The sequence below is a fragment of the Lissotriton helveticus genome, chromosome 10 (genome assembly GCF_964261635.1).
Source record: "Lissotriton helveticus chromosome 10, aLisHel1.1, whole genome shotgun sequence".
In the NCBI taxonomy this organism is placed as follows: Eukaryota; Metazoa; Chordata; class Amphibia; order Caudata; family Salamandridae; genus Lissotriton; species Lissotriton helveticus.
The window spans coordinates 245,744,141-245,770,537 of record NC_136071.1 but is presented as its reverse complement, the minus strand read 5'-3'; the positions used below and the strand labels follow the sequence as shown (position 1 = coordinate 245,770,537).

General features: G+C 44.8%; 1 protein-coding gene across 2 annotated transcripts in view; it reads left to right on the top strand.

Moving 5' to 3' along the window:
• The window catches only part of TMC5 (transmembrane channel like 5), a 571,516-nt gene that overhangs the window by 363,246 nt on the left and 181,873 nt on the right, over positions 1-26,397 (top strand). For both annotated transcript variants that reach the window (XM_078665241.1, XM_078665242.1), the window contains exon 13: positions 19,436-19,520. In XM_078665241.1, the coding sequence (XP_078521367.1) occupies positions 19,436-19,520 (85 nt within the window). The remainder of the gene's footprint in view (positions 1-19,435; positions 19,521-26,397) is intronic.

Below are 26,397 nucleotides of genomic sequence, written 5' to 3'. Positions count from 1 at the left end.
GCCTGACAAGGTTGGCATGTCCTAATAGTGAATTACAGCCATATTCGTTTTTCACTATTGTAAGGTTACCTGCTCTCCATCAGTTAGAATGGGCTTCCAGGATTATTAATGCTATAATCCTAGCGGGCTCGGGGAGCATGGTGCAATGTCGAGTTTGGTATCCCTGAACTCAGGGTTTAATAACGCATCCATTTGGGTGGATGGTTTTTGGACTCTGTGTTTGAAAATAGCACTTTTAGAAAGTAGCTATTTTCTTGTCTAACTGTCTACCGGTCTCTGCTGGTTCTGGTGTGCGTGTGACAGGAGCTGGGTGGCTCCAGAGGTCTGAATGAGTCAGTGTGGGATGAGTGGGGCATTTGCATTGAGAGTAGGGGAAGAGTAGCTCCTGATAGCCTGCCCTGCCTGATACAATGCTGGCTCCGTCCCCCTGCCAGGCGACTGATGACTCTGTGCCTGCCAGGGACTTTCCTGGCCCACCTCCTGCCGGGCAACTGATGGCCCTGCCCCTGCCAGTGACAATGCTGGCTCCGCTCCTGCTGGGCGGCTGAAGACTCTGCCCTGCACAGTGAATAGGCCAGGTGCCTCGGCCTGGCAACACCCACAACAAACCCAAGATGGGGGGAAATTCCCCTGCATGGACAAAGGGATCAAAGCCAAAAAGGGGTATAAGAGAAGGACCCCTGAACCAAGAATTTAGATCACTTCTGACAAGGAAACCTGAACCAAGGACAAGAAGCCTGCTGATCCAAGGACTGCCTACCTCTTCTGCCAGAGTACTGTTTGTTGGGGGAATCCTGCAGTTCCTTCTTTATTTTTGCCAAGGAACCAGGAGAGAGGAACTGAGTGTGTACTCTCAAACTTGCTAAAGAAAATCTCCAAGGGTTGGAAGAGTGCCAGCCTCCTGTTGAAGTCACAGGGCCAAAGGACTTTGTAGGAAGGGGGAGTCTCTAGTTGGCGCAGTGCAGCACTGGCGACAAGCAGGGACTCTCTCTTCCCCGTCAGGGCTGAGGGCTACCTTCAAGACAACCTCTGCTTACCCTCTAGGTAGTGTGGCTTAAGCAGTCTTAGGCTAATCTCTGGGGCATATAGGGTTAAACATTTGCAATATCACACCATCACAACCAACCCACCACACAATGACACCAAACTGTATTTGTAAAAATATATGTTCTTTATATAAATTTCAAGCAGGCTTGTAAATACAGTCTTGGTTACTTCAAATGCAGGTTCCAGTTACTCTTTATGAAAAGGCACAGTTCTTGAATAAATGCGGTCTTTTGGGCCTTCTGCCCAGCTTTTAGAAAGGTTCCAGTGTCTTATAGCGCTTCAAGGCGCTTCCCGCTGTCTCCGCTCTAGAAAGGAGTCACCCTTCGGGGCTCGACTCGGGGAGAGGGGGCCGCGGGCCTCAGAGAGCGTCAGGCGGGGCCTCGGGGGCCAAGAGCAGAGCGAGCCTCTGACTCTGGGGCGGCTCGTGCTGCAAAGCAAACAGCAGCGGTGAGGCTCCCGGGGTGCCCGAGATCAGACAGCACGGTGCGAGCTCAGATTGCAGGACGCTCGCACCGCGGAGGGGCAAAGACAGTACCTTTCACTTCTTGTGGTGATCTTCGAAGAGGACGGCTGAAGGGGGAGCTGTCCCACGTCGCGTTGCTTCCTTGACGGGCGAGGCGAGCCGCGGCTCGAGGCAGCAGGTCACGGGTCACCCGGGGGCGGCGGTGCTCGATGGGGGCTCAGGTCCTTTTACTCAGTCTTCTCTTTCGTCCTGACGGCGGCGGCTGGGTGTGGCGCAGTGGCAGTACGATCCCCAAGTGCGGGACGTACCCAGCCAAAGTGCCGGTCGCGGTGATGTCCCTTCAGCGGGACAGCAGGCAGGACGCTGATAGCGGGGGAGGACAGAAGGGCGGCAGTCCGTCTTTGCGGGGGAGTCTACGGCGCTGGGGCCCAGTAGACCTCGATGCTGGGACCGGACGGGTCCTCCGTTACTTTGTTCGTGTGGGGCAGAAGGCAGACGCCGTCACGATGCTCGGGCCAGCGGCGGCTGGGCCTCACGGTGCTAGGGCGACTGGCTGATCCCACGGTCACGGTGTGCAGGGGGATGGATGCCCTCGTCCTCCTCAATCAGCGCTGCAGCGATAAGCAGCACACACAGCAGATGCCTTGGTCAGGGGTTAGCGCTCACTATTCCTGGAGCGCTAGTCAGGGGGCAAGTTCAACAGCAAGCCCTTGGAGATCTTTCAGCAGAGTTTGGCACAAAGTTCAAAATAAAAGCAAAAGTCTCTTGTAGTCTTTTCTCTTCCTCTCCTTTGGCAGCAAGGCACCAGACACAGGCCAGAGTCAGTACTCCTCCTTGTAGTCCTTCCAGGTCCTTCTCTTCGGGCAGAGTTTCTTCTGTAGCACAAACAGGATCTAATTTACAAGGAGCAGGGCTCCTACTTTTATACCCAGTTTCTTTTGTTCTAGCAGGCCAGGGGGGCCTCTGCATAACTGCTCCAGTCTCTGAGCACTTGTTGTGGGTACTTCTGGCTTCTGCATGCAGTGTGAGGGCAGGCACATCAGCCGCTCCCCAGGGGGGCGGAGCCGGCATTGTGAAGACAGGGGCAGCTTGAGCACTTTGTTGACAAGCTTCGGTCCTTCCTGGGCCAGGTGCAGGCTGAGTCATCAGTCGCTCCCCAGGAGGGCGGAGCCAGCATTGTGGAGGCAGAGCACAGCCTGATGCATCATTCAGGGGAACCTCCCACCACCCACTAAGGTGTCATCCTGCTATTCACTACCTGTCAGCTCCCCGCTGTCACTCACACACACCAGACAGTCAGATCCACATCCAAGCAGAGGCGGGCTGAAATGGTTAGGCCAGCAAATGCTAACTTTCTAAAAGTAGCATTTGCAAACCCAGGATATTAAAATAAACTTTACTAAAAGAAGTATTTTATTATTCTGAGTTCAGGCATACTAAACATTAATTTCTACCATGTTCCCTGAGCCTGCTGGGATTATAGAGTGTAATAATTCCAGCAGCCCATCTGGCCTAAAAGGGAACTGGTAGCCTTACAATAGTGAAAAACGAATTTGGCAGTAATTCACTATTAGAACATGCCACACACATCAGGGCATGTTCTACCTTATACTTACAATGCACCCTGCCCTCAGGCCTACCATAGGGGTGACTAATATGAAGTTAAGGGAAGGTTTAGGGGCTGGCAAGTGTGTGCACTTGCCCAGCCAGCATGACAGTACCAGACTGCACGCAGGTTCTGCAATGGCAGACCCTGACACATTTTAAAAGGCTGCTTCTGTGAGTGGCGCAACCAGCGCTGCAGGCCCACTAGCAGTATTGGTATTCACAAGCCCTGGCACTACTGGTGCACTTTACTGGGGACTGACAGTAAATCCAATGAACCAATTAGGGACATCAATCACATGTACACTTTGCAACAGGGAGAGCATATGCACTTTGGCACTGGTCAGCAGTGGCAAAGTGCCCAGAGTCATTAAACCAACAAAAACAGGTCAGAGAGAGTATTGGAGGAAGGCAAAAAGTTTAGGGATGACCCTGCCAAGAGGGCCAGGTCCAACAGACTTCATCTATTTGCTAAAAGTGCTTGTTGCTGGAACCTGAAATCCAGCACCTCTGAAGAATCCAGCAATCTCGCCGCCGACGGACGCCGCCGAATCCAGCTCGACATCGTGAGTAACGGCTCCAGTGTCCCGCACCTTCGACGTCGGCCGCCGGGCCCGATCGACGCCAGTAGCGACGCCAGTGAGTAGCGAGTTCGGCTCCAGCTCCAAGTGACCCTGTGTCGACGCCGCCGCTGATCGCATCGACCTCGAGCCCTCTCGACGTCGTGAGCGCTGCTCACTCTTGCAACATCATCATCGACATCGACGACGACGCCGTATCCTTCTTCGCCTCGTGAGCGCTGCTCCTGCCTGACTTCGGTCGACGCCGCTGCAGATCGCCCCGACTCCGAGGCCCGATCGACGCCGAAGACGCGACGCCGGACATCTCGACGCCGCTGATCATCGAGTGCTTCACTTTTCCAAGGTACTGTGTTGTGGGGGTCTGTGCAACTCCGGGCTCGACGTAGCGCTCCTCGCGGTCGAGGCCGAACCTTTGGATTAACTTTGCCTCGACGTCGTGTGACTCCCGTGTGGGTTGCATTGTTGCCAAGAACTGTGTTTTAAAGAAGAAGAGTTGCTTTTGATACTAAAGACTTTGTGCTAAGAAGAAACTACGCTTGAACTATTATTTTTCCTTCCAAGAGTATTTATTAAGATTGTGGTATATTTTTGTCGTTATTTGGTCTTGTGCTAAGCCTTATATAAACATCCTTATTTTTATAATACTACTGTGTCGTGTCCATTTGTAGTGTATTCACTTTATTACTGTATGTGGTCATAAATGCTTAACCCACTGCCTCTGAGATAAGCCTGTCTGCTTTGCCAAGCTACCAAGGGGGTGAGCAGGGGTTATCTAAGTGTGTGATCCCCTTGCCCTGACTAGCAAAGGTGTGTCCCTATTTGTCAGAAGTGTATACCTCTGCCAACTAAAGACAGCCGCTTCTAACAGTATACTTAAACAAGACATGCATCAAAAACCAAAAGGCCTATATCCTGTTCCAGTATATAGAACATGAGGCATGAGACTTGACACTAGGCCTTTGTGTCCAAGGAAGAAAAACACCTCCCCCATATCCAAGTCCTTTGTCTTTTGCCTGGGGGCCATCCACATTGCAGCAGAGTGGAGCTATCATTGGTCCATTTGGTTTAGGTAGGAAAATTACAATTTTCCATAAGTGATGATTCCAAAATAGTTATAAAATCCGAATTGACCCCTAAGTTGGAGTTTAAATTACTGTTGAAATGAGTCATTTTTATAGCTGCTTCCAAAATTAAATTAAGCATTGGAAGTTCTTATACTGTAACCCAGTGTTATCCTAAAGGAGAGCCAGCTTTATGGGCATTTAGGGCCTACCTTTGATGTTACTTATAAGTATTTAAAAGGAAGGGTTAGGCATCGCAAGAGATTTGCTTTGCCAGGTCGAAATAGGAATTTACAAATGAGCTACCTGAATGCAGTGGTAGACCTGTATACATTCTTTGCATTTTCACTTTATGGTGGCACAATATGTGCTGCAGTCCACTAGTGCCTTGTAAATAACAGGCGCTGGGTAATCTCTGTACCATATCACTAGGGATTTATAGGTAAGTTAAAAATGCAAATTAGATGTGTATCCAATTTCAATATATTTTAAGGGGTCAGAGCACATGCACTGTGGTTAGCTGGGTCCCAGTGCACAGAACAAAAAACAGAATCAATCCACAAAACATGAGGGTGATTATGCATAAAGGGTAATTTTCTTACAGCAGCCATCTTAAAATTTGTTTCAGCAATTCTATGATGGCCTTTAGTGCATGCACATGCATGCGAGACAGCCATCTTTGAATATATTTTTTTATATTTGAAGAAATTAATTTCAAAGATGGCCACCGCTAATGTGCACCCATACTCAGCGGCCATCTTTACATGGGATTTCTCAAAATCTAAGAAATTACATTTACAGATGATCATCGCAGAGGTACGATTATTCATATTGACCATCTTCAAAGCGAAACAAGCACAGTCAAAGTCAACATGTTTCAATGGCACAAGCTTTTGGCTTTGCTAATGCTTGTTGTGATTACTGCTCAGACCACTGATACCATCAAATCAAAGGTTCCTGGCAGAATCTTTGCCAGAGATTTTCAAAAGAGAAGGTTTGCATGTGTTACCAGAACTGGATATTAAGGGGGCGATTACAAGTCATACAGATGACATCTCCACCCTGCACAATTCATACTTCAACATGATGTAAGAAACACAACTGGTAATATGTAATGCTTTTCAGCACATATTTTCTCCCTGCTGAAACAGAGAGATGTATTTGATTCTGACTTCAGTCCTGATAACTCCACCCACTTTAATCCCTCACTCTTTCAGTTCTCTGTCTCCTTTGCTTCCCACTTGGTCATAAGCGACAGTTGTTTCACCACTGCAGGAACCCATCCATTCAGATCCACAGGGCTTAAGCTGATATTCACAGCTCCCCCCTATATGGTTCCTCCCCCCACTCCTATAAGCCTCCACTAAAGACCCTCAACCACCCAAAGCTCCAACAACGTTGTGAAGCAAGAGGGCCATGGGAAGTACCGCACATAAAAAGATGACCACAATTCTATGTAAAAAAAAAAATCAATTGACTTTTCCAGTGTTCCTTTTATGATGGCTAGAGTATCAATTAATGTTCTTTTAGGAGGAGGGCAAAGTAACATTTGTTAACTGCTCAGAAGAATGTTTCTCTCGCAAAAAAACATTATACCTAATACAAATATTAAAGCAGTGAAACAAATCATTACAAAAATAATCCTGGCTACAAGGGACCAGGAGGACCACACAGGGTCATAGGAATTAGGACGAGGAGCCGCAAAGGGCTGCTCCTCCTCAAAAATGGGATGTCCAAAAGGGTATTTATTGACAAAAAGAAGTCCTTGGGAAATTGAAGCTACTGTACAACCAGCCAAAGGGGAGTCGTCTCCCTGTGTCCATTTGAGACTCACAGGCAGGCTCTTGTTGTTCCCACGGTGGAGCTGCACAACTCGCAAATCAGGAATCACGGCCCAGTTTGAGAAGAAAACGTCTTTCAACGATCCTGTCCAGTGTCTTAGGCAGTGCACCAGTTTTCTTCACTTCAATCTAACAGGCACCAGAGACACAGCACCTGTACCCTAAACTCAAGTCCTTCTCTAACTCCTGTATGACTCTGCTGGCGCACTGCTCTTTTGTTGGGGCCAAAGATTCTCCAGTGTGCCCAGGTATCTCTTGATCAACAAACAAATGTGCAAACTTGCATTCACTTTGGGACCAGGATTCAGGGGCCAGATGCTGGGGTCTCTGAAGCAACCCTTGTTTCAAAAGGGGTCACCTCAAGCAAAAACCTCCTTGCCGTTCTGGTCGGTCTGTGACTCTCTCAGCTAGGCATCAAAAACTTGATCCACAATTTCTCCTTTCTGATTTGTGACCCTGTCTTTGTTAGCCGTCAGGCCTCCTGCACCCTTTCACTGCCTAATAACCTTCAAGGAACCACTAGCCCCATAATGCACTGCGAGGGTGATCCTCTTGTATGCCTTCCCATACTGCAGTAGTGGAGGTCAACTGACCTGTAACAGCATATAGGCTGTCTGATCCCTGTATCAGGTGCTTGGCTTTCCTTTCAGGATGGGACCACGCCCCTGTTTGCTTGTTCGAGTTTTGGATTCCTTCTGAAGTCTTCTGCTAAGGATCTTTTTCTTGCACTGTAGCTAGAGAAGCCTGATTCGGATTTCCCCTGTTTCCTATTGGATTAAACTCCCTCCTTAACGCTGCTTCATTTTTTTTTTGTCTTGAGCACTAGGACGTGCTGTTAACAGGTTTGTCCTCTTGAGGCTAGGTCGACGCCTCGGACGCGAGGTGTTGTCTTTCTTTTTGTTTATTGAAGCTGCAGGCGCAAGTTGCGCCATTATTTCAACCTTAATTTTGTTTGTGTTGTTGGTTGCGCTTTTAAGCGCTGGGACACTTCTAATTAATTTCCGAGTTACGCTGTCAAGCTGCTCGGACTCAGACACGTTTTCAAGTTATTTATGAGAGCGTTTGTATTTTGAATTTTGCTTCGTCTATAACGCTCTATCTCACAGCACGTGTAAGTCGCTGATAATAACTGGCCTTTTATTTTGGATTCCCTAACTCATTCAGCCTTTTGCTTCTCGTGCTCTGACGCCCAATCGTCAGGATTTTCATTACTTTTGGATGCACTCAAAGCTGCCTGATTTATTTGGTTTTCTTTACCTTGGATGCCATTTATGGAACCCTGCCTACATTTCCTCTACTTTGGATGCCACTAAAGAACACTGCCTACATCTCCATTTCCTTGAAGAGACCTATCCATGTTTTTAAGTAGCAATGTGCATGTAAGTAGGGGCTGGCATACAATGCGAATTCCTGACCTATATTTGTTGTATATTGCATCAGTATTCTTCACCTTGTAACCTTTCTTTCTTCTGTTTCTTTGTAACTCTACAGCTTTACTCTTCCTTCAAACCTTTCCTGCGTGGAACATGCCCAGGTGGTCCTTTCCGGTCTCTTCGCTCCCCGGGGGTATCAGTGTACCTTCATTGTACTTACCTGATTTGGAGGTGGCTATACCCCAAAGGAGTGAAGAGGCATTATCTTCGCTCCCCTGGATCTTGGTTCAGTTGGCCTTGGAATTGGAAAGCCCGACAGAAAGCCAAGCCCACGAACGTAAAATCCCCTGAGCAAAGATGAATAAAGGCGCTTCTTATGACGCCCTCATGTCTGATCCCTTGCCTCTCGATAATCCTGAAATCACTATGACTGAGTTAGCAGCTAGGGTAGTCAACTTGCAAACCGAGCTTAGATTATTACGGGGGGAGAATCAGCGTTTGGTAACGGAACTTGATGTTTTAAAAACCCAAAGGCAGTTAGAGACATCTGCTACTGAAACCCTCCCCAAGTATAAACGCAGTTACATTCGGCCAGGTCACTTCCAAGTCCGCTCCACTGTCATCAGTGCTCCCTCCACTCCTACGTCTGCCCCTGTTAATGTCACTGTAGTTACTCCACCACAAACACCTTTAGCCATGCTGGAAAGGTTCAATGGAGATAGCAATAAGTATGCTGTATTTATGAACCAATGTCACCTACAGTTTCTATGTCGTGCGGCTTCCTTTCCAGATGACGCAGCTAAAATAGCCTTTATCATATCTTATTTAAGTGGGAATGCAGCACTTTGGGCTGTGCCCCTTGTAGAGAATGATGATCCCGTTTTGTACAATTTATCGCAGTTCAAAGAAAGTATGCGAAGTTTCTTTGCTCGTCATTTTTATATGCAGGCAAGCGACAACGAGCTGCTTAATCTCAAACAGGGCTCGAAAGATTTACTGACGTCAATTACCACCTTCAATAGGTTAGTTACAGAAACACAGTGGCCTGAGGAGAATAGGACATCCCTGTTTTATAGGGGATTAAGAGACGAACTTAAAGATATCCTGTCTCAAATCGTGGATCCCCCGAGGAATATTCAGCCTTTATGGACCTAGTGGTTAAACTTGACGATCGCTTGACTGAAAGGAAAGGAGAAAAAACTAAGAGAGAATACCCTCGTCTTTTCTTCTCCGTAGCGAAAAGCGAGATAATAAGGATGCTAGTGAGCCCTTGCAAATTGGAGGAATAAGAGGTCCTTTTCCACAGAAGAGCGTGAGAAACAAAGAAAATTAAATCTTTGTCTCTATTGTGATAAGGGGGTACACTTTGCCAGAGAATGCCCTGTCAACCCTAAAGCCTCCCGGAAGAGTACAGTGGTCAGTTCAGGAGCAGCTGTGTCATCGGAAAATTAGCTGACTTGGAGAGTCCAGAGATCGCTCCTCCAAGTCCTTCTTTGTTACAGGTCTCACAGTCCTGGTCTAATGCTCTTCCTCCTGTGCCTAAACACTTTGCTATCACTGTTCTTTTTGTTTTACCTTCTCAACATCGAAAGTCCATGTCAATATTGATAGATTCTGGGGCTACAGGAAACTTTCTGGATATTGCTGTAGCCAAAGCCCTGGGATTGGAATTTATCTCAAAGTCACAACCTGAAAGAGTAAGAGCTGTAGATGGGACTGAGTTATCCTCTGGATTAATGGAATACCATACCCGTGATCTTATCATGGTATGTGATAACGGCCATTCAGAGGTGATCTCCTTTGACTTAATTGATACCCCAAACTTTGGTGCTATTCCGGGAGTACCCTGGTTACAACTGCACAATCCACACATAGATTGGGTCTCTAGAAAAGTAACACTCCGGTCATCTCATTTTATGTTACACTGCTACCAAGAAACAGCTTTGTGACAAGCCCCTTTGTGTTGTGCCCTTTCCAATACTGAATCCTCAATCTTGCCTCCTGAGTATATTGAATTCTCTGGTGTATTTGACGAGGGTAAAGCTGTTGCGCTTCCCCCACATAGAGCCTATGATTGTAGGATAGACTTGATCCCTGGGGCTGAGCTGCCTGTTAGCAGAGTCTACACTTTAACGGAACCAGAGAATAAATACCTCTCTGAGTATCTTCAGGACATGTTGCAGAAGGGTGTTATCCGTCATTCAACCTCCCCTGGGTCTTCTCCGATATTTTTTATTCCTAAGAGAGAAGGGGGATTGAGAGCATTCCTGGACTATCGAGCCTTGAACAAAGTAACAGTAAAAAACAAATACCCTCTTCCACTCATCGCCAATCTCTTGGATCAGGCGCGTAATGCCAAAATCTTTACTAAACTGGATTTGAGGGGGGCCTACCATCTGATCCGAGTTAGAGAAGGAGATGAGTGGAAGACGGCCTTCCGCACTAAGGGGCCGATTAGGATGGCGATCCGTCTGCCTTCTGTGCCCGTCCGCCACAGATTCCCCCCCCCCCCCGCCCCCCGCCATATTACAATGGCAGGGGGACCGCGGCGGACAGAAACACCGTCCGCCGCTTTTCCGCCCCGGTCGCCTTGCGGCCGGGGCGGAAAAGGGTTCATATGGCTGGCGGTGTCTTCCAGCTATATTACGATGGCCGGATGCAGATGCCTTTCCGTGGCAGCAATGCCGCCACGGAAAGGCATATGGGCTTTGCTTTGGGGGCCCGTTGCAGGCCCCCAGGGTGAAGAGAGGGGGTGGGGGGTGCACATGGGGGGGTACCTTTGGTACCCCCCTGCGTTTCACAATACAACATGGCAGGGCACCGCGCGGTGCCTGTCATGTTGTGCTGTGAAACGCACAACATGCATTTTTGACATTGCGGCGGACGGTGCTTTCAGCACCGTTCCGCCACAATGTTAAAAATGCAGGATGCACCCGCCACTGAGGCGGATACATCCTAATTTGGGGCACGGTACCTCCGCCCTGTGGCGGATGGTCCCTGCCCCAGACAGGATGGCGGACAGACTTTGTCCATCTACCATCCTAATCGACCCCTAAGTTCGGGCTATATGAATACTGGGTAATACTAGTCGGCTTGTTGTGCAACGCCCCTGCGGCATTTAAATTTTTTGTAAAGGAGATACTCCGAGAATACCTCAACATATTTGTTATCGTCTACATTGACGACATCCTGATTTATTTTCAAAATGAACAAGAGCATGTGGATCATGTAAGGTTAATCCTACAAAGACTTCAAGATAATAATTTGTTCGCCAAACTAGATAAGTGTCTTTTCCATACTCAGAGGGTGGACTTCTTAGGTTTTGTCATATCTCCTGAGGGGGTTCACATGGATCCAGTCAAAGTATCGGCTATCACCAACGGGGCCAGTCCTAGAACATTCAGAGAAGTACAATCCTTTTAAGGATTTGCTCATTTTTATAGAAGATTCATACATCATTTCTCTGAATTAGTTGCTCCGATAACCAGGTTACTAAAAAAGGGTGTACCCTTTGACTGGGATAATGCTGCTGAGACCGCCTTCCGTGCTTTTAAGAACAGATTTACCTCGGCCCCATCATACGACATGAGGATGAGACACCACCATATTTTGTGGAAGCAGATGCCTCTCAGTACGCAGTGGGGGAGTATTATCACAGAGAGATGTAAAATCTGGCGTTCTCCATCCCGTAGCCTATTTCTCAGAAACCCTGTCATAAGCAGAACAGAACTATACTATTGGGGAAAGAGAACTCTTGGCTATAAAGATGGCGTTCCAAGAGTGGCGTCACTATCTTTTAGGATCTCCTCACACCCTAACTATTTACTCTGACCATAGGAACTTCCAGTTTTTCCGGTCCGCCAGAGCCCTTACTCCCAGACAAATTAGATGGGTCTCCTTTTTCTGTGAATACGATTTTGTTATTACCTTTTGTCCAGGAAATAAGCAAGGAAAAGCAGATGCCCTATCACGGTGGGGAAAAGACCTTGCAAACCTGTCAGAGATGGTTCTGGTGGAAAGGAATGACCCAGGACATAACTGCCTTTGTCAAAGCCTGTCCTACATGTGCTAGACAGAAACCGCTGCATTGTGCCCCTGCTGGGCTTTTACAGCCTTTACCTGTCCCTGATTGCTTTTGGTCCTGTATCAGCATGGATACACATTCCGGGTTCTCGGTCACCTTTTTGGCGTTAGTATTCTAAAACGACTGTTCGGTCACTCAGAACTTGGCAGTGAGAGGTTGGAGATTTGTGTTTGGAAAGGTCCTCGACATGTGATTTGCTTTGGTTCAGCCAAAGATTTTGGAATTTGGAAATATATGAATTACAATTTGTGTAGGCAGGTAATAAGGAGATTTTTATCTAAAAAAGGTTCTCAGTCAGGAGGCAAGAAGGCGCCTGCTGGTCGGGCGTATGTGTGAGGAGCTCCGTTTGGCGATCCTTTGACCTCACTTACCTGGGTCTCAGCGAGCTGCTTTCTGGCGTTTTCCACTGCCTGGTGCTTCGTAGCTGTGGTCGCAGTCCCGGTGGGCCCCCGGCTGTCAGTCGGGGCTTGGTGGATTGGAGTCCCGAGCTTCTACAGTTGTTTGCTGGCTGCTGGCCGGCGGAAGGGCGTCGGCGGCGGGACGCAAGACGCCAGACGTGCTGCTGTGAATCTCGGCTTGTTACTCGGCTGTTAGTGCTGAAGGCGAAGGCAAGAAACGCCGCGATGCGATGCACAAAGATGCCCGGTGAAGCCCCTGACATCCTCGCAATTGGGAGGGCGTACCCGGCAGCAAAACCCTGGAGTTCTGGTGCTGTGGGTTTGGCGGCGTGAAAGTCATGTACCCTGCCTTATTGACTGTGAGCAAGGTGGGTGAAATCTAGAGGAGCGGCTGCTCTGCTCATATAAAAAAACTTTAAAGAGGGAAAAAATATATAAAAATATAAAAAACGGAAAACTTCAAAAATGTCGGATTTGTTATATATTTGCAAGTCGTGAACTATTGGAACTATTGGAGCCATTGGAACCAACTCTGTTTCATTCTACCCCGTTGATACTAATGACCTAGACTATCTTTACTTCTATTTTTTTGTGTGTACTATAACTTTTGAAAACATATCGCTACGCAAAAAAAAAAACAGTTTGTTCATTATGGGTCCAAAAACAGCGCGTGGGGAGACCCAGATCGGAACCCGGGCTGCTTTGGCTGCAAAGGCAAAACAAGACAGTAGTGGTAATGTTGACTTTGACTCTAGCCAAACTAGTACCCCTAAAATTCCGCAAATGTTTCAATCCATGGCAAAGACCCCAGCTTCAAAAACTTTGGTCGCCGGAAACACAGATAGTATAAATCCTGATGAGGCTGAGACCTTTTGTGATAAGACCCTGGTGGAAGTGCTTGAACAGTTAGTTGTGTCTCCAGTCGTCTCTCCTGCGTCTACAGTACTTCTATCTAACCCCACAACTGCTATGGCACTAAGCGCTATTATCGATGCAGCTACTAGCGTTGAGCACATACAAGCTCCTGACATTTCTTTGATTCCAAGTGGGGCAGAGGGCGGAGATGGGGATCCTATCAGTAGCAAAGATAGTGAATTTTATTCACTATCTGAACACTCTGGGGGCTCTGATTTGGAGGCCGACCTGGACGATGAGGCGGAGACCTCATCGCTTGAGATTACCACCAAGGAGATGACATGTATTACGGTGGTAAACCAACAAGTGGAATGCAATTGGGGCGATGAAACTTCCGGTGGGGGTATATCTGATACAGATCAAGCTTCAACGCCGGGTCAAACAGGCCAAGCAGGCTCAGCCGACCAAACTAGCCATAGCTATAGCCTTGGGACTACAAGTCAAGCCGCACTAGATGTCATTTTAAAGGCAATCTCGGATCAACGCTTGGAGGCTAAGGCTGAGCACTTGAAAACTCACACTGCCTGTAAAAAACTTCAGAATACAGTGCGACGGTTGGCGAAATCATGTCATGATTTTACAGATAGAATGGTTGAGGCAGAAGGACGTATCTCCTCATTGGAAGACCAAGTTGCACATAATAAAACTGACATTGATGGCTTCAAGGTTCAGAAGGACGATGTCCATATAAAACTAGTCGATTTGGAGAATAGATTACGCCGTAATAATCTACGTATTTTGGGTACGGCAATTTGTCATTGAACTTTTTGAGGAGGCCTTCCCTGAGGTTAAGCAGTGGCATTGGGCTCAGGAGATCCAACGGGCACACCACTTCCCATTTTGACAGCGATCAACACGAGCCACGCAAGGCTCTCAATATCCACGTGCTATTTTGATATCACTAAATAACTTTTTGGCAAGACAAACACTATATGACCTTGCAAGACCGGATAAAAAGCGATCTGGGAAGGGTGTGGAATTTTTTGTGCGCCCTGATTATTGCCATGCCACTGAAGAGAACCATTGGCGGCTACGTCAACTGATTGCTCCATTTCAACTGAAGGGGGCACAAGCTTCCCTTCTCCAGCCGTCCACTTTAAAAATTGTGTATAAGGGGCAGAACCGATTTTTTTACATCTGAGGCCCCAGCTAAGGAATATCTGGATTTAGTGTGAGGGGTTGTCATAAGTATGCTATGTTTGTCTTACTTTATTGGTTTAAACCCTCATGCTTTTTCTTTATCTATTCAACGGATTTGCCCAAACAATGTGAGTGGTTCTCACACACATCTACAGGGCGATAGGGCGATAGGCCCTATTGCCTTAGTTTTGGGGGAGGGTCACACGGGGGGGCGGGGTTGGTACAGGGGTTGGGTGGTCACAGGGGGCTGTGTGGGGGTTAAAGGGGGAAAAGTCAGTTCAAAGCTATAAAGCCTCAAGAGTAAATGTATTGTTTTTTGTTAATTATGGGAGTCATCATCCAATGTGTAAATTAAGATTTGATTGCTAGTTATAATTTTCGTATGTGTTCATTTAATGTCTGTGGCCTAAATAATACTCTTAAACGTAGGCGAGTGCTGCACGAAATACGATTGATTCAGCCGGATATTATTTGTCTCCAGGAGACTCATATCCCATGGGCGAACCGAAAAGTTTTGACTGAGCTCGGCTACGCAGTATTGGCCACTTCACAACAGTCTATGATGAATCGGGGGGTGGCTATACTGGGGAGGCCATCGATCACCACAACGGGAAAGACTAAGGTTGATACCCTAGGAAGATGGGCAATTTCTGAGTGTATTATAGGAAATGTTATCGCTACGATATGCACGGTATATGGGTCAAATATTGACGATCCCACCATCCTAGAGTTTTTGAATGTTGAGCTTGCTCTTTGGGGTACACCACTATTTTTACTTGGTGACTTTAATATTCATGGTGAGGTGAACATTTGGGATTCTAAATGTAGTGGTTATGTGGGTAGAAAGCCGAAAGTATTTAGAGAGCTACGACAATTAGTGCTTCAACATGGACGGGTGGCCCATGGCAAATTCTAGAGATCCTGGCTTTACCTTTTTCTCCTCCGCCCACAAAAAAATTGTGCGGCTAGATTATATCTTTATACCCAGCTTTCTCGCGGCCGGTGGTGCCCAGATGTCTGTAATGCCACGTATTACATCTGATCATGTCCCGGTTGTTATAGACATGCCTATGTTTAAAATCCAGCGTATACAATGGACTTTTACATTTAATCAGAAACTTCTTTTGGATGAAACTTATGTACGGCAAGTTCTAGATTGGGCCCAACAGTTTCTGGATTTTAATAGGTGCTCTGCCTCTTATGCCATGGTATGGGACAGCTTTAAAGCTGGGCTACGTGGGGAAACATGCAGCTATGGCTGGACTCCGCAACGTAAACAAAAAACCATAATTGAGCAACTTCTATTTGATTTAACAAATGCAGAGCGCGAATTGATATCGGATATTAACATGCATCAGGATAGTAGTGTATCACAAGATAAAGTTGCAGGATGCAAGGCTAAGATCAATGGGGTGTGGAGTCATGATATAGCATGTCAATATAAAATACACCGAACAGAGAGATATGAGTATGGGGAGACTGTGGGAAGATGCCTAGCCCAAAGAATGCGGGGGCGACAGACTGCGCAGCGTATAGTATCTATAGAAAACAGCCAAGGTACTTTAGTAGAATCATCCAAGGGCATTCTTCAAGTATTTCACGGCTATTATAGGGAACTCTATACCCAAGAAGACCTTTCTCTCGATCTGATTGATCAGTTTGTTGTTAAATTTGATTTACCCCGGTTGGATTCTATAAATAAAGAAGAGCTAGAAGCACCTATTACAATGCAAGAACTTGAGACTGCACTTAAAGATCTGGCTCTTGGGAAGGCTTCTGGGCCTGATAAAATTCCGTTAGAACTATATCATTTGCTATTTCCTATTATTAAGGCTGACATGCTGGCGACATTCATTGCTGCTCAGGCTGGATACCCTCCTCCTTCATGGGATGATGCAAGTATAATTGTATTTAAAAAGAAAGACAAACCCTCCCATCTTCCAGGGTCTTATCGACCTATTTCGCTTATCAATGTAGATGCGAAATTATATTCTAAAATTCTTGCGAATCGGTTGATTCAGGTCGTACCAGCACTAGTTTCTGATCAACAACATGGCTTTCCCCCTGGACGTAGTACGATTAATCATATACACCGTGTTATCGCAGTTTTAGACTATACCGCGGTCACTCATGAGAATGTTGGATTGGTGGTTTTAGATGCCAAAAAAGCGTTTGATCGCGTTGCATGGGCATTTTTGTGGGCAATTATGGTTAAAATGGGGTTTGGACCTAGTTTCATACACGCTATACAAGTTATGTATAGAAGCCCAAGGGCCAAGATCTGCCTGTCAGGTCAGGAATCTGCATATGTCAATATCACTCGGGGTATACGGCAGGGCTGCCCATGTTCGCCATTACTATGTGCTATCTATATTGAACCACTCCTACAGATGCTGACGACATCTCAACGTATACAATCTATGGTGCTGCCTGGGGGCAGTATTCGTGTGTTAGCTTATGCTGATGACGTTGCCGTTATATCATTCGATCCCGAATCAGCATTACTCGAGATTGAAAATCTAACACAAGAGTTTGGTAATGTGTCGGGGTACAAACTTAATACACTGAAAACTCAGGTCATCTGTTCAACAGGGCTTTGTCATAATGATTGTCGTGTTACTCCCGAGGCTAAATATCTTGGCATTAAAATCAGGTTGTCACTTCAAGAGTTGGTTACGGTGAATTTGACAGACATGCTTCATTCTGTTAAAGATCAGCTTGAAAAACTTGAATGTCTGCATTTGTCGCTGGTTGGGAGACGTAATGTCCTTAAAATGTCTATTTTGCCTAAAGTGTTGTACTATTTTCGGTCAGTACCACTGGAGGTATCTGCTATACAATTGAAGAAATTTCAATCCATAGTTGATAGGTTTCTATGGGGTTGGAAATCTTAGCGCAGGGCTTCTAAATATATGACACTTCCGCTTCTGCGCGGTGGGTGGGGCGTTCCAAACTTTGCATTATATTATTTGGCTTGTCTTTTGCAAAATATTAAATACTCTGTGATTGGGGGGACTCCACCTGTATTTGAGAGCCCAGATATTTTCTCCCTTCTACTCGGTCCTCAACCACGACAAATGCTGCTTCGATTTTTAGAACCTAGCTATTACAAAAGAACCAGGTTCAAACTAGTATTAGCGGCTTTTAAAGGATGGCGTTCAACCCGCAAAATCATTGGCCTGGGACGTATTAACTTTTATACTCCATGCAACTCCACAGAATTATTTCCGCCAATATTCTGGGATCGTACGATGCGCATTTGGGGGGAGAAAGGCATTATATCAAATATACTGTCCCTCAACATGACTTTTTAAAGTATTTACATCTACGCGATTTCATCTTTAAACACCAAAGTATTCTACCTCTAGGTCCTAATGATTTTATGGAAATTCTAAAAAAGCCGTCACGGATAGGGACTTTGTATAATTATTTGCTGAATACATATCAGGACGATATGGGGTTACAGGAGTCTAAATGGTGTATTAGATTGGGTACTCCTGTAGCACCCTTGCAAGATTCTATTAATACGGCCGCTAAAATCATTCTATCTGCCAATTTACGATCACAGCATTACAAAACGTTATTCAATCTTTATCATACACCTTTTAAAATGCTGAAATGGGGCAATGCCAATAACGGGAAATGCTTTAGGTGTCAATCTGATATGGCAGATATTGTACATATTTTTTCTGATTGCTCAGTGTTAAAACCTTTTTTTACACCTATTGAGAATTTTCTGTCGTATATTTTAAATTGTGATGTGGTAATCTCTCGAGAGTTGATTATGTTTGGATTATCTAATGACACTGATTTTTTTTTAGGATATCATAAAAATAGATATCTTATATTTATGGCTATGGCCGTAGCTCGCCTATGCATTTCCTCAATGTGGTTGAAACTGGAAGCACCGGTATATGAGATGTGGCGGGCAAAATTCTATAATGTTTTTTATTTAGAATATAATCTATATCGCATTAAATCCCTTAGGAAAGTGCAAAGGGGGATTAAAATTTGGCAGGCAATGATTGATCATTTGGGCCCGGTAGAATGATTATCTGATTGATTGTTTATGATTGTATTTTATTCTTTTTGTTTATTTGTATAATATGCTTTTTATATTAACGTCCCTTTTTGCCTTGTTGTATTTTGTACTTGGCTTTGAACTGGACTAATAAAATTTTTTTTTTTTAAAAAAGGTCCTCAGTCAGGAGCGGTAAACATTTGGAGGATCAAATCAGGAAGACCAAAAATATACTGGGCTGCAGAGACAGAGAATCTCAGTTCGCAGGGTACCTCCTTAGTAGAGTCCTGTCCTGTCCTCCTCAGTACATTCCTGTCTCCTGTCAAGATCACTCCCTTGAATAGCCGCTTCTCTGATGAGGTCCACGTTGGGCGCCATTTTAAGAAATATAAACCTCCTAAGGGGTTCTCACTGATGCACCTTGTCCTTTTAACCAACAAAGAAGAGATTGGCACAGAAGCTGTAATATAAAAATAAAATCTTTATTAAACTCAGATGAGGCAGACTACGTCACACAGTACCCTCAGGCCACTGTAGGAGGCATTCTAAGGAGTACAGAGAACAGGGGCTTTATATATGCATAGGTTACATAGTCAGCATAAAACCAAGGGGAGGTCCTGGCACAGACCAGCAGAGAGAGATTTCTACTTGCATCAGCAAGAATAGCCTGACAGTTCTATACTAGGAGCAGGTGCATTCTATCAGCTAGGCCTTTCTGAGCATGTGTAATGCTTTGGAAGAGGGAGAAAGCACATGGCAAGCACATGGCTAACTAAGATGGTTGCCAAGTACAAAATGGCTTTCAGCTCATGCTAACTGCAATCCCTGCAATCTTTAAAACCGTGTTTTTTCGCTTTGGGCCTGTAATCGATAAATTGTCAAGATAACTTATTTTCTTCATTGTAGAAATGTCTTCCTCAAAATTTCAATAATTGGAGTTCTCTGCTACTACTGGATGGAAGTCGTTGCTGAATCTACTGACCGAACCAAGGTACATTTGCACCTCTAAAATTCCCGTTTACATCACATATCACACTGAACAATTTGCAACAGCAACTGTGGCAAAGAGAATACAGCACTTTTCAGTTGTTAGTGTGTTTCTTGGTATATTTCCACCAGTACCAGCTGAAAGAAGAAGAAAGAAATAATGTTGAAGTGGGATGTACTCAATAACATGTTCTAAGAATAAGTCTATTCGTTTTCAGTGAGTTCCAAAAGCTCTTTATTCTCCTTATTCATCAACATTAAAAATGCAGGCAATGTGTTTCATTATTTTTTGGAAACTTCAGGACTAGCAATGTTTGAGGGGTATACTCCATTACAATAAGCATAGCATTCTTGATTTTGTAAGCCCAAGTTCTTAGGGACGTTTGAGATGCCATTCAATGTTACCCGGGACTTCCTATATTTAACTTGTTTGAACAATCATCTAGGATACCATTCATCTTGGATCATTTAGGACATGGGCATTCGCATACATTTTCCGAGGGCCAAAAAGCATGGTCTTAGATGTGCCCGAGGACTGCATTGATGAGAGCATGGTAGGAGTGGGGCTTTGAATGTGGGTTGTGGTGTTACGTAGGCGTAAGGGAGACGAAGCACATACATGGTGTTCTGAGTCAAGAAGTTAACTTGAGGGTTTCGTTTCATGCTGCCATCTAAACTAAGCACCTCGTTGGAGGTGGTACTGCGTAGTTGGAAAAAAGCCATAATTACCCCTTTATTGAAAAATCCATCAGTAGATCCGGCAGTTTTGAGAGATCATAGGTCTATCTCCCTTCTTCCATTCCCAGTGAAGATACCGGAACACCCTGTGAGTAGGACCCTTTCTCTCTAACTGGAAATGTATTTCTTGTTGGAGGAAGGACAATTAGGATTCATGCCTTGCCCCATCACTGAGACAGCCTTGCTGTGTGCCATCAGTGAGATGTATGTGAGGCTTGACAGTGGCCATTCCACAATGTTAATTTTGCCTGATTTGTTGGCAACCTTTGGCACGGTTAACCACCACAACCTGCTAGCAATGCTAACATCTCTGGGTGTCTGTGGTACAGTGTTAGAGTGGATAAAATCCTACCTGTAGAACCATTGTCAGGCCTTTGAATTACAACCCTATTGATTGTCTTTAGAGGTGGTCAACAGTGTATTGTTTAACATTTATATGAAGTTTCTAATTTCTTTAATAACAATGCATATTACCTTGATTAACAATGCTGATGATACACAGTTGATCTTGTCTCTTAATAATAGTTAGCAGGATGTGGCACATTTATTTCAGGCCTGTCTAGCAGACATCCTAAAGTGGATGAATGTTAATTACCTTAAATTCAATGGGGATAAAACAAAATTCCTCTTCTGTTAAGCCAATAAAGTCCTGATGCCACTACCTCCTACCTTCTGGCCACTACCCACAGAGACAGAGTTGCACGCCTCTGAGGCTGTTCATAATTTGGAAGTCACCTTTGATGAACATCTCTCTCTTGAGAGGTATGTTATTAAAGTGGCTGGGGTTTGTTTTGCACTGCCTTGTGGCCTCAGAAAGCTGCTCCCAGTGCTACCCGTGCCAGCAAAATCCCTAATAGAACATAGCGTTATACTGAGTGGACTTGATTATTGTAATGCTGTTCTCCTTGGAACCCCTGAGTATCTGGTTAGGAGACCGAATAGGGTTCAGACAGCTGCTGCTAAACTAACATTAAATAGACCCTTAAGTTCCTCTGCATCGACTGCCCTTAGAGAACTCCACTGGCTTCTCATGGAACAGAGGATCCTCTTTAAGTCTATGTGCATTGTGTTCAAGGCCCTTCATAACAAGGGCCCTGTGCTGTTGCAATGTAGACTGAAAAGATATGTCCCCAGGAGGTCATTTCGTTCAGCCACCGAAAATCTCAATCAGATAAGCAGGTTCCGAAAGGTCCGACAAGGGGGACTGTCCTTTTTTAAAAACTGTTTAGTTGTGGAACTAGCTTCCACCTAATCTAAGAGTACACACGGACCTGTTGAGATTCAGGAAAGCCTTGAAGACTTGGTTATTTCCCAAGCAGTAGATGGCTACAGCAGTAAATATTCTTTCTTTCTTTTTAAGCTATCACTTAAAAAAAATACTTCTTAATGCAGTGATGTATTCGGATGTACTAAGGTGAAATACTTCTGCATGTTAATGAAATAGACTTTGGAATACTCGAGTAACTTTATCATATTTTCACACTTTTGTTGCAAGAGGTCTTTAAAAATGTAGGTTTTTCCAAAGTTAAGTGGTGCAGGACACCTTATGTGCGTCTTTTTTTTCCCTGCCTTTGCGCGTAAATAAAAGCTTGTTTATTTAACATCTTTGTAAATGTTAGTGCTCTCTCAAATAAACAGCAGTCCAGTGCTGCTGTTGACCAGGGGGCCGCATGTGAAGGTCAGGAGCTCCGTAAGCATCCTGAGGCCATACTTCAAGTATTATGATCTAGGAGGACATGTCAGAGGATCACATTCCAGATAACCATAATGAAGACAGCAAAAGGTGTTCTGGGGTAAATGTACAAAGAGGTGTGTAGAGGAAAAGAAGTAAGGTAATAGGAGAGACAAGGAGGCAGGGCATGCCAGGGTGGAGCAGTTGGGTCATGAGGACATCATAATAAAGAAGGCATAAGGTGATGTCTAAATAGGGGTCTTTTACTGCCTTTTTGGAACACTGTGGGCTTCATTGCAAGTGGCCGTTCAGTTCAGATGTGTTTGGTGACAGGCAGTTCAGAGTAAAGCTGTTTATCTGTGGCGTTTCACCTTGATATTTCACCTGCTGCAAGATGGAATAACTGAGAAAAACACATGGACATCGGAACAGAATGTCCAATCTCCACATGTTTATTCCCCACAACCGCATAATCCTCCTTATTGAACCTCCACTGGAACCCCGTGACCTTCAGTACTGGTAGTTCTGAGTTGGAGAAATAAAAATACATATTTCAATCCACTTACAATGAGGGCCTGTGTGCGAAGAAGTGAACCGGAGATCGGAGTGAAACTGTAAGTGGGTATGAGTTGAATTTCCTCCCTATTGTTAAACCTGATGATCTCAAGAATACAACGTTCTTTTTTCCGGTCCATTGGAAAGGAAGGGACGTCCTTTGTTCTATTCTCTAAACATGGCCCCCTAATCTGCAGCTATTCTGCAAAGACAGATACAGGCTTGTAAAAACGTTTTGTATGTCTTCATCCGTTTCAACCTATGCAAAATATGTGGCAGTGCTACCGGGTATCTCAGCAAGGGAAATACCAGCCTGTCTTCCAAGAAGGCCAGTTCCATCTATATAATGTCATTAAAATTGTGGGCAAAATTATCCGAAAAGGAACATGACCGACTCGAAAAGTTGGGCACATAGTGGGGGAAGACCACAAGACACCCTCCCAGTACAAAGTCATTGAGTTGTAATTCTGAGCCGCGGGCAACTACAATAAAAAGTTATTGGAATTGTTGAGTAGTAAAAACATCAGCAGTAGCAAATTTCAAGATTCTAAATAATATCTCATCAGGAGAATGAGCAAGAGTCTCCAAGGGAACTCACCTACAGCATCAGCAGTAGCAACCCATTAGAAACCCTCAATCTGTATGTCAGCCAGCACAAGGAAGAGCAGAAAAAGGTACAGCTTGTGCACCTGGACAGAAAGGCAATGTTTTTCCTGAATCAATGTGCACTTTGACCAGGGCCAAACAACTGGCGCAGTTACTGTAACAAGTGTATCTCAAGAAAAGTGCAACAGTGTAAGATGTGAAGGCTAATAAAGCTAATAAGCCTTCAAGTCCAGAGGCAGGCACTGGTGGGGCTTTAAAAGGTGGTAAATGGGATGGTGATAAAACCACCATGCATCAGAAAGGCTCTGAGCACAAGGACTATTACCAGGCAAATTAGACCTTCAAATACAAGGTCCCCCCAGATCCCATGTAGAACTGGATATCAAAAACATAAAGCCAGAGAAGAATACAAAAACAAAATTGTCTTAAAGTACCGAGCATCTCTGGAACAAATAGTGATCACATTTGCATCAGTAATGTCTAGGTGTCCCAAAATCAATGCCTCGTGAATCCAGTCCAATGCAATTGGAGTTATTTGGCTGCTCTTAGTGGGGAGGGATGGAAAGGAAGAGAAGGGGTAGCACAATACCAAAGACTATCAAAGACCCATGGTAGTAACCCAGTCAGCAAACCCTTGGAAATACTAGAGCACGAGGCCACTTACAATGAAGTAGAAATCTGAAAACGTTGGTATTGCTCTAAGGCTTCAGCTTTGGAGGGCCTGGCACTACCTCACTGTCTAGCACACTTTGTGCTTATTCCACTGTTCTGTACCTAGGTCCATGCTGCACAGTGAGATGTACTCTCTGATACCCATACTCTAGCCGCTGCCTTTCTAATACCACTTGAGGGTTTATCAACCCCAAGCCGTAAGTGACGGTTTTGCAGTTCTCTATGATTTCTGATGTACAGATATTCCCCGGGTGCCAATCCCAAGGTGCCTTGTTAGGCCTTCATGAGTTTCTCAGTATTCTACCCTGATACATTTATGCCTTGCCCTATGCATTATTTTTAAAATATTTAACACACCCATGTCTTGATTCTCCCCACCTAATTGTGAATTGGCTCTTGGCACTTAAATAGAAGATATTATATTACTCAAATCAATGGTGATTATATAATTGTATCGACCTTTGAAGTATGAAAGGCTTAGTTGGTCTACTCAAGATTAAAATGTGGAACCTGCAGTTAACACACAGATAACTACATTATGCTGGGCAGTGTCACATTGGATGGCAGCAAACTGCCTCCAATGCAATGTGACAAAAACGGAGATTATGCTCTTCGGCAAAGCTAATCTCTTGTGGTCTCCCGATTGGTGGCCGATGGACCTGGGTCCAGCCCCAACATCAAAGCCACATGTCAAAAACTTAGGGGTGAAAATTGATCAAAAACTAACCCTCAAGGACCACGCGAACCACATTGCAGGATTGTGCTTTCACACCATCGGCCTCCTAAGACGAGTCTTCCCATACCTCCCTGATTCCCATAGGAAGACTCTCGTACAAGCTCTGGTCACTAGCCGCCTGGACTACTGCAACGCCCTGCTGACACTTGCTAACGCGGATGCAGTGGGACGCTTGCAGGTAGTCCAGAATACGGCGGCTAGACTGGTCATGAATGCACCACCTAGGACGCCATCCAAGCCCCTACTGGAGGAACTGCATTGGCTTCCTATACGGCAGCGAATTAGTTTTAAAATTTGTTGCACGGTACACAAAAGCCTATATGGAGATAGCCCTAAATATCTCGCACAATCACTTGAGTTGTATCAACCTTGCCGGTCACTTCGCTCCTGCAATCAAGCCCTTTTGAAACCACCAGTCACAAAAAAAGCCAGACAGGGAGATCGTGCATTCTCCTCTATTGGCCCCGCACTATGGAACAAACTCCCCACTGAGCTGAGACTAACTACCAATCACATGTCTTTCAGAAAGTCTCTAAAAACATTACTCTTTCGTGAGGCATTTCAACCGTAAATAACCCCGGCCATACCTGCTAACTGTGACACTCTGGCCCTGACGAGCAAAGCGCGGAGATACCCTTACGGGATTGATTCCTGCGCGATATAAGAATTTAAGAATTTAAATAAATGCTCCTACACAGAAACCAGTTTATTACCAGCTTTGTTTGGTCGTCTTAGGTTTCTTACATTATCGGATGACCAAAGACAGAAATCTCTATTAAATCAATAGATCTCATTCATTTACGTTAATGAAGAATTTAGCTAAGAGTGTGGCTAAGCTACTGAACACTGAGTCAGTTGTACTCCATGGGAACTTTAATTAATTATTGCCAATGGATAGTCTAGCTGTGAGCTCGAAGTTAAAGTATATCACTTTATAGCGCTCATTCAGACTGTCCTAGTAATCCCATTATAGCTAAAAAAATTCCAAAGTAAGATTACAAGTGGTGTGGTGTAAATCCTTTGTATTTTACCACAGATACAATTTTCCGGATTTCTTTTTGTTCTCCTTTCCTCCTTTTACGTTCTCACTGTATTGCTCTGGTGTAATGTCTGATTAAGAAAAGAAGTGCAAGTCCCCCAAAATGAGTGCTGGTGGGCCCCCACCTGCAACCACCGGCTCAAATTAAGCAGTGACATTACCTCTTAAATACGAAGTATGATGTTACTATTTTTAGTAACATCAAAACAAATCAAGGTGTACTGTGTGCGATGGACACACCATGAAAACCATTAAGAATTTATATTGCTTTGCCTCATGCACTGGCTTTTAGTAGGACTTGCTACAATTATAACTCAGCTAATCAGTATATTATATGTCATCATATTCTGTAGCACTATAGTGGGTCTAACACAATATTGCTATATGTTACATGTGTGTTGTATAGTAAGCTGTGTTATTGGTAGTTTCCCACTATCTGATTTAGTGGGCTCTGCGCTTCATTCACGTAACCCCACTGAACCATCATACCATTTAAAAAATGAATTGGGACTCTCTTCCTGCTGCCTAAACATTCTCCCTTAGTCCTTCCATTTAACCACCCTTCGTATTCTGCTAAGCATAGTATGTCAGGATGAAAGTACCAAACTCAGCACACTTTTAAGTGCTGCAATATTTTTTTAAATAATTGCCTCCAATCTTATATTGAGTAATGAACATTTAGGAAACTAATTTTAGAATTATGCCCTTGAGCAGGAAACAGAAACTTTTTGTTATCTGTTTTACACTAAGGCATATTTTTACTTTGAAACTACCTCCCTTAAAAAAATATAAAGGTTAGGAAGCAACCTCACAGTTTCCAGGAGTCACATCGTGGACTGTCTTACTTAATAACTTGTGTTCTT